At 51.4% G+C, this 11,102-nt stretch overlaps 1 protein-coding gene across 2 annotated transcripts in view; it reads left to right on the forward strand.

Annotated features, from left to right (window-relative positions):
- The window catches only part of LOC308521083 (bombesin receptor-activated protein C6orf89 homolog), a 32,783-nt gene extending 22,130 nt beyond the window's left edge, over nt 1–10,653 (forward strand). For both annotated transcript variants that reach the window (XM_081093914.1, XM_081093915.1), the window contains 5 exons: nt 2,487–2,641; nt 2,765–2,904; nt 4,086–4,215; nt 6,903–7,026; nt 9,519–10,653. In XM_081093914.1, the coding sequence (XP_080950040.1) occupies nt 2,487–2,641; nt 2,765–2,904; nt 4,086–4,215; nt 6,903–7,026; nt 9,519–9,613 (644 nt within the window). In that variant the 3' untranslated portion in view covers nt 9,614–10,653. The remainder of the gene's footprint in view (nt 1–2,486; nt 2,642–2,764; nt 2,905–4,085; nt 4,216–6,902; nt 7,027–9,518) is intronic.
- Nucleotides 10,654–11,102: the final 449 nt, after the last annotated feature.

The raw sequence follows: 11,102 nt of genomic DNA on the forward strand, positions 1-11,102 counted from the left end.
CTTTCAGTACAGCCACAAGTGCTTCAAGCTCTCCAAGCCCTGGACCCTCATTACAGCCTCCTCGGAGCCACTGTCCTCTCATCCCCCCAGCCGCCCGCATCCTCTGCTCTTCCCACCACACTCTGCCTCACTGTCAGTGTGCTCAACTCCTCAATAATCATATGATAAAAAGTAATCCCACAGCGCGTGAAAATGACTAGCATAGGGCCTGGCACTTTGCACATTAGTTCCCTTTCCCCTCCCTTCTCCCTCACAAGTGCTCTGGAAACTGAAATGCTATATAATTAAGACATGTTGTCATGATTATGTGTGCCTCATGTATGTCCATTACCCAGAGTTCTTGTATGGTGGCAAGAACCCATCATATTGCCCTGGCTGGTTTGGCTCAGCAGATAGAGCATCGGCCTGTGGACTGAAGGGTCCCGGGTTCGATTCCGGTCAAGGGCACATGCCCAGGTTGCAGACGCAATCCCCAGTAGGGGGCATGCAGGAGGCAGCCAATCAATGATTCTCATCGTTGATGTTTCTAGCTCTCTCTCCCTTTCTGAAATCAACAAAAAAATATAAAAATAATAATAAAGTAAAATTGTTTAAAATAAAAGAATCCATCATATTTGGCCTCTGATAAGGAATATTTGAAAGTATTCCCAAAGGAAAAAAAACCAAAACACCTGTAACTTTGCAGCCTCCGGTGCCACCAAAGGGTTTCAGCTGCCCCGCAGCTCCTGGCGAGCAGTGCGGGACAGAGGCCCCCCGGGTAAGGGGCAGCAGTCCTCTGGTTGTGATCTCCCACAGGTGAGAGGGGCGGGAAGGGGAGGTGGCAGCTGCCTCAAGGAAGCACAGGTTCTGTCTGCCGGAGGTGGCGGGTGCCTGGGAGACTCGCTGAGAACACAGGCAGGCTGCCCCTGACAGGGCGTCCTCCACGCTGATGCTGCGGCCGTAAGGAAACACGGACAAAGCGCTGCTGCGGCGACAACATGCTGTGGCCAGGAGTCAGTCCCCCAGAGTGTGTGTCGGTGTGAAGAACTGACGGCCAGTTTAGCCACCTTGGCTTGTCTGCTGTCTTTGTTCTAGGCTCTCTCCTGAGTTGGTTCCCATTGGGTTTTAATCAGAAACCATCTGGTGAAACATTTTGGATTCAAATTAGAGTTTATCACAAACACATATCTCAGAGAACACGTGTAAAACCCAGAATGGAACAAAAAGCAAACAAGAAATAGTGCAGTAAGGTTGTGAACAGAGGCGTGCCGGAGGGCAGGAACGGGGAAAGGAGAAGCACTGTGTGGCAGCAGAGCCAACCCCTCAGGCAGGGGCCACCCAGCCCGCACATCAGGGCCCGGGAGAGCACTCCTCCTTTGACCCACCTGCTGTCCTGGGGAGAAACCGTGGTTAGTCCCCCTAGCCCCTTCTGAGCTGGGCCAGTCAATTCACTCTGCTCCAGAGATGGGCCCAGGAGTGTCCTGTCCCCCCTCCACCCCTCCTCTCTGCTCCCTCCTCTCACCCCTCCTTCCTGGAGCTAGCCTGGCCTCCATTTGGGCTTGCGAACCAAGGGTCTAGGCCAGTGACGGCGAACCTATGACACGTGTGTCAGAGGTGACACGCGAACTCATTTTTTTGGTTGATTTTTCTTTGTTAAATGGCATTTAAATATATAAAATAAATATCAAAAATATAAGTCTTTGTTTTACTATGGTTGCAAAGATCAAAAAATTTCTATATGTGACACGGCACCAGAGTTAAGTTAGGGTTTTTCAAAATGCTGACACGCCGAGCTCAAAAGGTTCGCCATCGCTGGTCTAGGCCCACACCCAGAGTGCTGGAGAAGACACGCAGCGGGACTCAGCACTGATGGTGGGACCCCTCTCTGCCCGCCCCTCCCCCGTGTGCTGTAGACGGTTCACACGTGTGGGCCCCAGGTTAGAAAATGGTGGAGGGGCCCTGGCCGGTGGTGCTCAGTGGTTAGAGCGTTGGCCTGGGGACTGAAGGGTCCCGGGTTTGATTCCCTGTCAGGGCACATGCCTGGGTTTCAGGCTCGACCCCAGTGTGGGGCATGCAGGAGGCAGCCCATTGATTCTCTCTTCATTGATCTTTCTCTCTCTCCCTTTCTCTCTGAAATAAATAAAAACATATTTTTTAAAAAAGGGTGGAGGAACTACATCTCTACCCCATGCCACTGAATGTCTTCCTGTTCGGCTTCATTTGTTGGTTTGGCTTAGGAGATATGTGTACAGGTTAAAAAAATATTTCCCATACAGTGTAGAAGAGCCTGCAGGGAAAAGTACCCCACCTTCCTGCACCGTCTCCACAACCCCCATCCCCCCCCCCGCCCCCCCCCCCCGGCCCAGCACTCTGCTCCTTTTCAGAGGTTGCCATTGTCAGCTTTAAAAATTCTTAGTATATCTTTCCTTCCTACTTCATTGCTGGCCTATTGGATTTACCTGCTGTGTTCTTCCTGTATCTGCCTCCTCCGTCTCATCCTCACTCAGATTTTGACCCCTGGTGGACAAACGACCGTGAGCAGAATGAGTCAGACCCCATCCCTGCCAACTGCACTGGTTGTGCCCAGAAATTACCCCTCAAGGTAATGCTCCTGGGAGATGCCCCAAAGGAATTTGAGAGACTCCATCCTCTGGTGATCAAGGTGAGCTAGAGGCTGATTCTCCCACTGACTACCCTTTTAATGGCCAGAAACCGCCAAGCTCTATGACATTCCTGGAAAGTAATTATGTTGTTCTGCTTTGCTTTTGGTTTTGGCCTTGCCAAGACGGAACGGCCCCTGTTGTCGAAGGACATTCAGCATTTTTTGTGCCAGTACCCTGAGGTGACAGAAGGCTTCGAGGAAGGGATTTTCGCCAAGTGGTGGCGCTGCTTTCCTCACCGGTGGTTCCCATTTCCTTATCCGTGGTGAGTGTCCAAAGGGCGCTTGGCCTGTGTGTATGTGGAAAGGGGCAGACCGACTGTCAACACTGTGCAGATACCTTGCAGTACCGTGCAAGTCAGAGAACACGCAGGAGCTCACAGTGGACAAACCAGTGATGAGAGAGAAAGGGATGAGTGAAGAGATGTGCATGGAGGAGTGACAGCATGGGTGGACACCAGGGTTGCCTAATTGATTCATAGTTTACCTCTAGGTATGTGTTTAGCATTGTGTTTCTGCAGCGTGGGTCCTGGGCGTTGAGGGCTGAAGAGAGAGCATGTGAAGAATGGAAGGGAGGCTGCATTCCCCATCACGCTCTGTGCCAGGCAGTGTGCCTTGGTGCATAGTGTCTGTTACTCAGCGGTGATGCTCAGAATAGCTCTGGAAAGTAGGAATTGTCATTGTCACCTTTCAGATCAGAAAAGTGGCGATCAGAGAGGTTAATTACCTTGCTTAAGGTCACCCAGATCTGCCTCCCTGTTCCTCCCTGTGTCCTACAGAAGCTCGGTCCATTTCTTGGGGTGCTGTCTAGAAAGAAACGGAAAGCCAGTTTCCATCTAGAAGAGCGGTTGCCAACCGGTGGTCCGAGGACCACGGTGGTCCCTGAGGTCCCGAAGGTTGGCAACCGCTGATCTAGAACCCCTCCACAGGGAAGGAGAACTGCTTTCAGGCTTTTTGTTGGATAATTTCTCGGTGCTTCTGCTTTTCTTTAAATTTGCTGTTTCTTTCGTGATCAGTGACTCAGTTTAACAACCTAGTCAGGCTTCCCAGTGTATGGCGCTCTGCCTCCGGAGAAGGCTCACGGTGTCTGCTGCTTCCTCCTCCCTTGGTCTCTTCTCCCACTTGGCTTGTTAGTACTTCAGTCTCTTTTCCAAGATAGAATGAATGGATTGTTTCTTTCCTTCCTCTATATGTTGTTTTAGCTGGATTTTATAAACACCCACCCACGTGGACAAATCGTGGCTGTGGAGTTTATGTGTGTGCGTGTACATGTTACGGTTAATTGATTTGGCATGACTGTTCTTCATGGACCTTATACTTAAGATATTGTCCTGATATTTTTCCTCTTTACCCACCACCCACAGTTTTCCCACCCTGCTCAGCTCTATGTTAGTCGGAGGCTGGCTTGCCCAGTTTAATAACTTTTTTCTCTTCCAAACTTTTATAGGAGAAGACCTCTGAACAGATCACACATTTTACGTGAGCTCTTTCCTGTTTTCACCCACCTCCCATTTCCAAAAGATGCCTCCTTGAAAAAGTGCTTCTTTCTTCAACCAGAACCTATTGTGGGGAGTAAGGTAGGAAATTTTGAGAGCACTTAGATCCAGAACTTTCCTCCTTTGGGACCTGGGCCGATGACATAATCAAGGCCTTCCCTGCACATCAACTTAGGGGGCGAATTGCAGGGACACCCTCCCTGGTAGCCAGGAGACCGGGCAGCCTGCTCCTTTAGGAAGACATGCAATGGAGAGTCTGCCTCCTGCAAGTCTATCTTCCGCAAGCCACGCTTCTGCATTCAAGTACGTAGAACCCTAAGTTAGTCTGACTTCTCTACCTCAAAGTAGAAAGCAGCAACTATAAGAGAACAGTATGTAATTCCATAGTCCATGTCACTCACTTTGTAGATAAGGAAATTGAGCCCCAGCGAGAGTAAATGATCTGCCCAAGGACACAGCAAGTTAATAGGAGGGAACCACCCCCCCCCACCCCCCCGCACTCCCAGGTTGGCTTTCCCCAGAAATACAGGAGGAACCTCAGCTAGAGAACTGGAGAAGCAGAAAGCTTGGGAGCATGGAGAGGTTTGGGGACTAAATGGTGGATGGGCATGTGCCCGAGGTAGGCAGCCCAGCGTAGTGGCCGTGCCTCTCACCTCAGGCCAGGGCCAACCCGGCCCCTCATGTCCCCCTCCACTGGCCTCGGCAGAGCCATGCTGTGTCTATGGTGGCTTACTTGTCTCTGAGTTGGTCTTTTGTTGAATCTCATTCCTGAGGAAGGTTTTTGAGCCTGGATTGGTTTGAAAGAATTAAAATCATGAATTTTTACTCTGTAAAAAATTAAATTTCCCAAACCATGACCCCACCAACACTGGGTTATGTCTTCAACCTCCTGATACTATTGGCTCCCAGTTTGCTGAATCGTGTTAAAGGAATTTCAAAGCCTAGAAAAACAATCACTGTGTCTAGAAGTGAGCTCTTCTGTCTGCCAGCAGCAGGGCGGAGGTGCTGGGCTCTTCCTTGATTTTAAAGACGTTTATCCTGTCGCTGGCTGGACTCGGGGCCCTCATATGATTTCATCTTCACAATTAGAATATCATCCTGGGGCGAGGGCCTTTATCTTTATCTTGCTTGTCCCACTTGAATCTAAAGTTAATGTCATCAGCCTGCTTAACAGCAACCCAAGGAGCCCAGCCAAAGTGGTAAATACAGAGTTACTCAGCCGCCTATCAGAGGCATCTTGTTATGGTTCTCAAGGATGTTTTGGGAAGGGGAGTGGCCCAAATAGGCAAAAATCCTGAGTCTGGTTTCTTGGAGCATCTGTTCCCCACCCTGGCCCAGGCTCGAGACGGCCTTGCGACTCCACCCTGTTGTCCATGTCCCTGGGCCCTGGGCCCGGAAACCCCATGTCTGCAGGAGCCTTGGGATCCAGAAGTGGAGACTTGATTGTTAAGAGGCACTGGGGGAAGAGGTGGGGAGCTGCAGGTCCCTGCACCCCTTCCACATAGTTGCCCACAGCGGGCCTGCTCCACCCTGGTGTCTGCTGCTTCCCACCCTGGGTGTGGAGGATCATGGTCCCGCCCCGTCAGGCGTATATGAAAAGAAATACTAGTATATCCGCCTGGTGTTGGTCTTCAGGGGTTTTTCAAGACTGCAGGTGTCAGCGCTTCTGCTGGGGCCAGTCAGCTGCAGGCAGCGCAAGCCCCCAGGCCTCCCTAGGCCTCCTCCTTTCACCGCAGCAACATTTGGAGTGGCTCTCGTGTGGCCATGGAATCAGTCATGGCCAGGGCCTGTGGGAGCAACAGGGAGACCAGGGTTGGGGACAAGAGAAGATGGGCCAAATCTGAGACTCTGGAGGCCCTGAGTGGTGAAGAGGAAAGTCAGACTTTGGATCCCTGCTTTCTGTGGGCATCTGGAGGCTCTCCCAGACGGGCAGGACTGGGAGGGGAGGCTAGGGGTGCTCTCTTACCTAGGTGAGCGAGATCAGCCTCTCCCTTTGTCCTACTTCCTGGCCCAGGGTTTGCAACTGTGCCTGGCACCCAGCAGGGTGCATGCCATGCCTGTGGGTGGCAGTAGTGCTCCCTCAGAAGTGTAGCCATTGCCGCTGCAGGTGCATAACCTGGTGGCCTCCTTGGTTTTCAGAATCAGAGGCCAATCTTACTGTCATTAGCTTTCAATCAGTAGCATGACATATCTGCTCACCTGGGTCTTGCCAGAAAGTGTAAACTTGAACTTGCCACTCTTTGATTCTCATCAAAACCCTGGCAGTAAGAAGGAATATTCATGAGCATTGCCCAAAGGATATGTAGATATCTATTAGTTTAAAAGTCTGGATCAAACTAGTCCCTCAGAAGACTTCTTTCTTAGACCAACACGTATTGGCCTTTGCTAGACTTTCGTAAAATTGCAGTTAGATGTTTTGCCTTTGACCTACGTTGAAGCTGTGACTGGAAATAGTTGTAAATTATGAAGCTTGTGCCATTTCTGCGGTAGGGCGATTGTTGAGGCCCCACTTAATTACGGTGTCTCTGTAGAAGCTCTCAGGAGCGATGTTTGCCCTGGTCTCAATGCCGAGAGGTGCCATGCTCTGGAGAAACTAGTTTGCTTTCGTCTTTTGGACGGAATTGTGAATTGTGTCACTGGTTCTGTTTCCCTTTTAGCCTAGGCTGCTGGGGAGCTCAGAGTGTGTGGATGTTTGTGTGTTAGCCTCCCACAGCCCCGGGTTCACTTTGTTTTCTTTCCCTTCCTTTTCTGCCCCGTGTTCCCTCCAGATGCATAGGATGCATGACCTGTTCACCCTGGGCAGCGGAGAGGCCATGCTGCAGCTCATCCCGCCCTTCCAGTGCCGGAGACACTGCCACTCCATGGCCATGCCGCTGGGGCCCGGCGATATCGGTAGGTGGGGCCCAGGAGGGCAAGGTCGGCCCCAGGATCTCTTTAGTCTTTAACTCAAAAAATAGTGTAAGAGTTAAATATGGCCTTCACAAAGATCAATGAAGTAGAGTGAAGAAGAGCATTTTTTACTGACAGGGTCAGTATTTATGCTTAAACCGAACAATAATGAGAAAATGTGGCAGAAGGAAGGTCTTGTATATTCATCTAGAATGTGCGTGTCCATGTTAGGAAGGCTTATGCCGATATGGAGAGCAGGCCTTTATTTTCCAGCTGAGGAGAGAGACCCAGAGAGGAGAGGTGACGCACCAGGGCCCCTCTGTCAGTTAAGCAACGAAAGCCTCGAGTTTCAGTGTCTCGTTTAGCAGTCAGGTCAGGGGAGGTTCAATTCCAGATTCAAGGAAACCCCTTTCGGTGCCATTTTGCTAATATAACAATGCAATGCAAGCAGCATGTAAGGGCAGCAGCCACACAGGCAGTCTCACCTCCCGGGTGGGTCCCACAGGCAGGTCACAGCCTCACAGCCATGACTCACCCTTGGCTCCATGATTTCCCAACTGTGACTTGTTCTGTGCATTATATTCTAGAAGTTGGTTCCAGGGAAACAGGTTTAAATCAACTGCTGTCAGTAGCAATCAGTGTGACTGTAGAGTTTTCTTGGCAGAAGCAAATAAATGAGCAAGCATCCCATTGCTCTCGTGTCTTTCCTGCCTCGCAAAACCTAGGGGAGGCCTGGAGTCCCTGGCAGAGCCCAGACTGGACTCTCAGTTGATTTCTTTAATTTACCTTTTCAAAAAACCTGGGCCCAGAAACCTCACCTCTTTTGGAGGAAGGGTGCACACTGTGAAGTGTGCCAAGTTTTAATCCAAGTTACATAACTTTGATTTCAGTTTAGAAATGGAAAAATAAAAATGCACAAATTAACCATTGACTAATGATGGAGCACAGCTGGTCTGGCCCCTGGGAATTTCTGCAAAAAGGAAGATTCTTGTGTGGAAAGTGTTCTGGACCTATTTTCCTGTGGTGGAGTGACAGCTGCACAGGCCTGCACGGCATGGCACTGGGAGTGTGTAGTTGTGAATTCAAAGTCTATCTTACACTCTACAAATCCTGACAGTACAGACAACTGCAGAAACACCTTAGTTATCCAAATCCCAGGCCTCTGGCTCCCACAAGCATCTAGAATGCCAGCTATAGAGTGAGGGGAGAAGAAACAATGGGTGCCTGACAGAGATCAGAGAAGCTTTGAGCAGCAGGTCCAGTGGGCATAGTCCAGACTAGCTGAAATCCAGAGCCAATGCCTGCCGAGCTGTGACTGGCGGCCTCAGACCAGGAGGAAAGGAGCCCTGAGGTTGGCCCACGAAAGGCCAGCCACGTAACGGATGTGGAGAAGGGACAGAAGACAAGACAAGAACAAGAGAAGAGGACGTGCCTGGGAGAAGGCAGGGAGGACAGTGGGCACCTGAGCAGTGGCAGCTACAGACACCTGGCTGCAGCCGCCTCCGTTACAAGTGAGGACCCAAGAGCAGGCCCCACCGTGGAGGGTTGAGGACAGGTGGCATCTTGAGCAGCTCAGGGACCCTTAGGAATGGCAGCGTGACAAGCAGCTTCTGTGCTTTTTGTCATGATAAGCATTGTCCTGTGAAGGTTGAGGGGAGGGGACAAGGGTACAGAAACCTGAGAGAGGGGCGTCTCCAAGGCTGACGTGGGGGTCAGGCGCTGTGAGCCTGCACCCGCCGGACTGTCCAGTCACTGCTCACAGTGAGCTCTCCTGACTCCCCAGGCGGAGGCTCGGGTCTGCTCGGGGCCCTCCGTGTACAGAGGAGTGGGGCACATCAGATGCTACGAAATGTCCATCCAGAGAGTGCTGGCGTGGTCAGGGTTTAAGTCACCTTTCCGCCCACTCACATGATTCTGGTCAGTGTATCCTAAGGAGTTCTTCAGGTCACTCAGGACCGGCAGGAGCAGGCGCCCCGCGGGAAGGCCCTGGGCAAATGGGTCCTTTGGTCAGTAGACTTCGGGAAACGCCGGTCTTGTCAATACATAGTGCACATTATGTATAAAAGGCTCCGAAAAGCCCTGGAGGAATCTAGTGTTTCTCAAACTTCCTTGGCCACAGAACCCATTTTCCTTGGACCTCTTACAGGACACAATTTAGGAAATGCTGGGTTGGGCCAATCTGGATGTTGGGTAATGAGGCCCTGTTGTAGATATCTCAGGAAAATCGAGCAGGGGACCCCTCCCCCTCAGCCCATCCTGTCTTCTTGCTGAAAACGATAAGGTCATTTTGCGGAATTGATGCCCAGCACCAGCTCATCAGAACACCTGCCGATGTGAACCTGTGGGATTGGCGTTCAGTCCCCAGGTGAGGGCAGCAATGGAGCTGGTTCCAGTGGCTCCTGGCGGGTGTCAGGTTACAGGAAGACTGATAATAACTGCTTTTAGGTGTGCCCAGGCCCTGACGTTCACAAGCTTCTGTTGCTGTCACCCTGCAGGCTACGCTGGTGCTGTCCACTGGAAGGTCTACATTGTAGCCCGAGGGGTCCAGCCGTTGGTCCTCTGCGATGCGACCACTCTCTCAGAACCGTAGGAAACAGGACTGTGCCGAGAAACGGTTCTGAGGTGAAGACCGGATTGAAAGGAGGAAATAATTTTTTAAAAAAAACAATGAAACCACTTTCCAGGGGCTGGTTACTTGGTTCCCTGCCCTGTGCATGCATGTGTGAGCCAGCTGTGAGCCAGCTGAGGGCCAGCGCCTGGCGCCCCCGCTGCTGGGCCAGCACTCTCCAGTACCTACCTGTCTGGGAGAGACTGGGCTCCGCCAGGTCTTTTGGCCCCGCAGCCTCAAGGCCAAGCTCCCAGCGAGGAACTGATGGTGCCTCCCTCACTTGCACAGCGACCCCCTCTGCTGGCCCGACTTCAGAGCCATCCTTTTGCAGCTGGGCCTGCGTGCCCGTCTTCCTGGCCACCCCACCCTGTGCTGTGTTAGGAAAGCCATGGCTGATGAAAGAAGTCATTGCTGTTTCCCAAACAGAATGAATCAAGAACCACTGAGAAAAGATCAAACAACCTCAAACTGCACTCAAGAAGTGAACTTTCCCAGGGTCCGCGGCTCTCGGGGTCTCAGCGATGCCAGACTGAAGTTGATTATAATTGAAATGGTTACTCCTGAAGTCATACTTTTCTCCATTTTATCTTTTGGCTCTCCCCCCCTTCTCCTGGCTGGTTTCTTGGCACTTAGGCTGCTGGTCCCCCTCCCTTGCCTGCTGAGGCAGCACCATCGCTGTGGGCTGTGTTGCTCTTACCAGTGTCTTCAGGGGGGGATGAGCTAGATGCTGGCCGGGTGGAGGGTGCCTCCCGGGCCTGATCTTTAGGGTCTGACTCCAGGGAAGATGTTTTACAGATGTGTTAAGCTGATGTAATGTGGTTGGGGAAGGAATTCCAGACCCAAAGTGTTTGCCAGCTGGGTGTGCAACTCTGTGATCCTGTGTTACAGTGATCTGTCTCTGTCCTGGAAACAAGGTGAGGTTTTTACTTTTTGTAACAATATAAAGCTGTATCCTTTTGACTGGATAATTCACTATGCTCATTGTTTCCCTTAAGTGCTGTATTAATCAAATCATGAAATTAGGATGGCTCTTTTCTTGTTTCCTTTGATACCTCTGGGTACCTGGTCATGCCAACACCACTGCGAAGAAAAACAAAGCACACTGTGGCCCCTAGTCCTGAAAGGCAGAAAGTGAATGGGCACAGGAGTGTCTGTGTCAGTTACGGGCCATGCGGACAGCCGTGAGGGGAGCGGGTGACCCCTCTCAGGCCCTCTGCATCCTCTGCCGCCCGCACCTGCCCCAGGGCCTCTGTGTGTCTCAGAGCCACCTGTCTGCGGGCTTGTCAAGGACAAGCGGGGTTCACGGAGCTCAGGGTGGAGACACAGCCGCCTCTGGAGGCTTCAGCGAAACTGGGATGAGTTGTACCTGAGGGAGTTCTCTGTGAAGGAGTCAGCGCCTTGTGTTGATTAATGCAGGAAAAACAAAACTTTCTGTCCATGTGAAAGTCACGCTTGCTAAGCAGTGGTTTGA

This window comes from Myotis nattereri (genome assembly GCF_964212035.1).
Source record: "Myotis nattereri genome assembly, chromosome: 6".
Taxonomy (NCBI): Eukaryota; Metazoa; Chordata; class Mammalia; order Chiroptera; family Vespertilionidae; genus Myotis; species Myotis nattereri.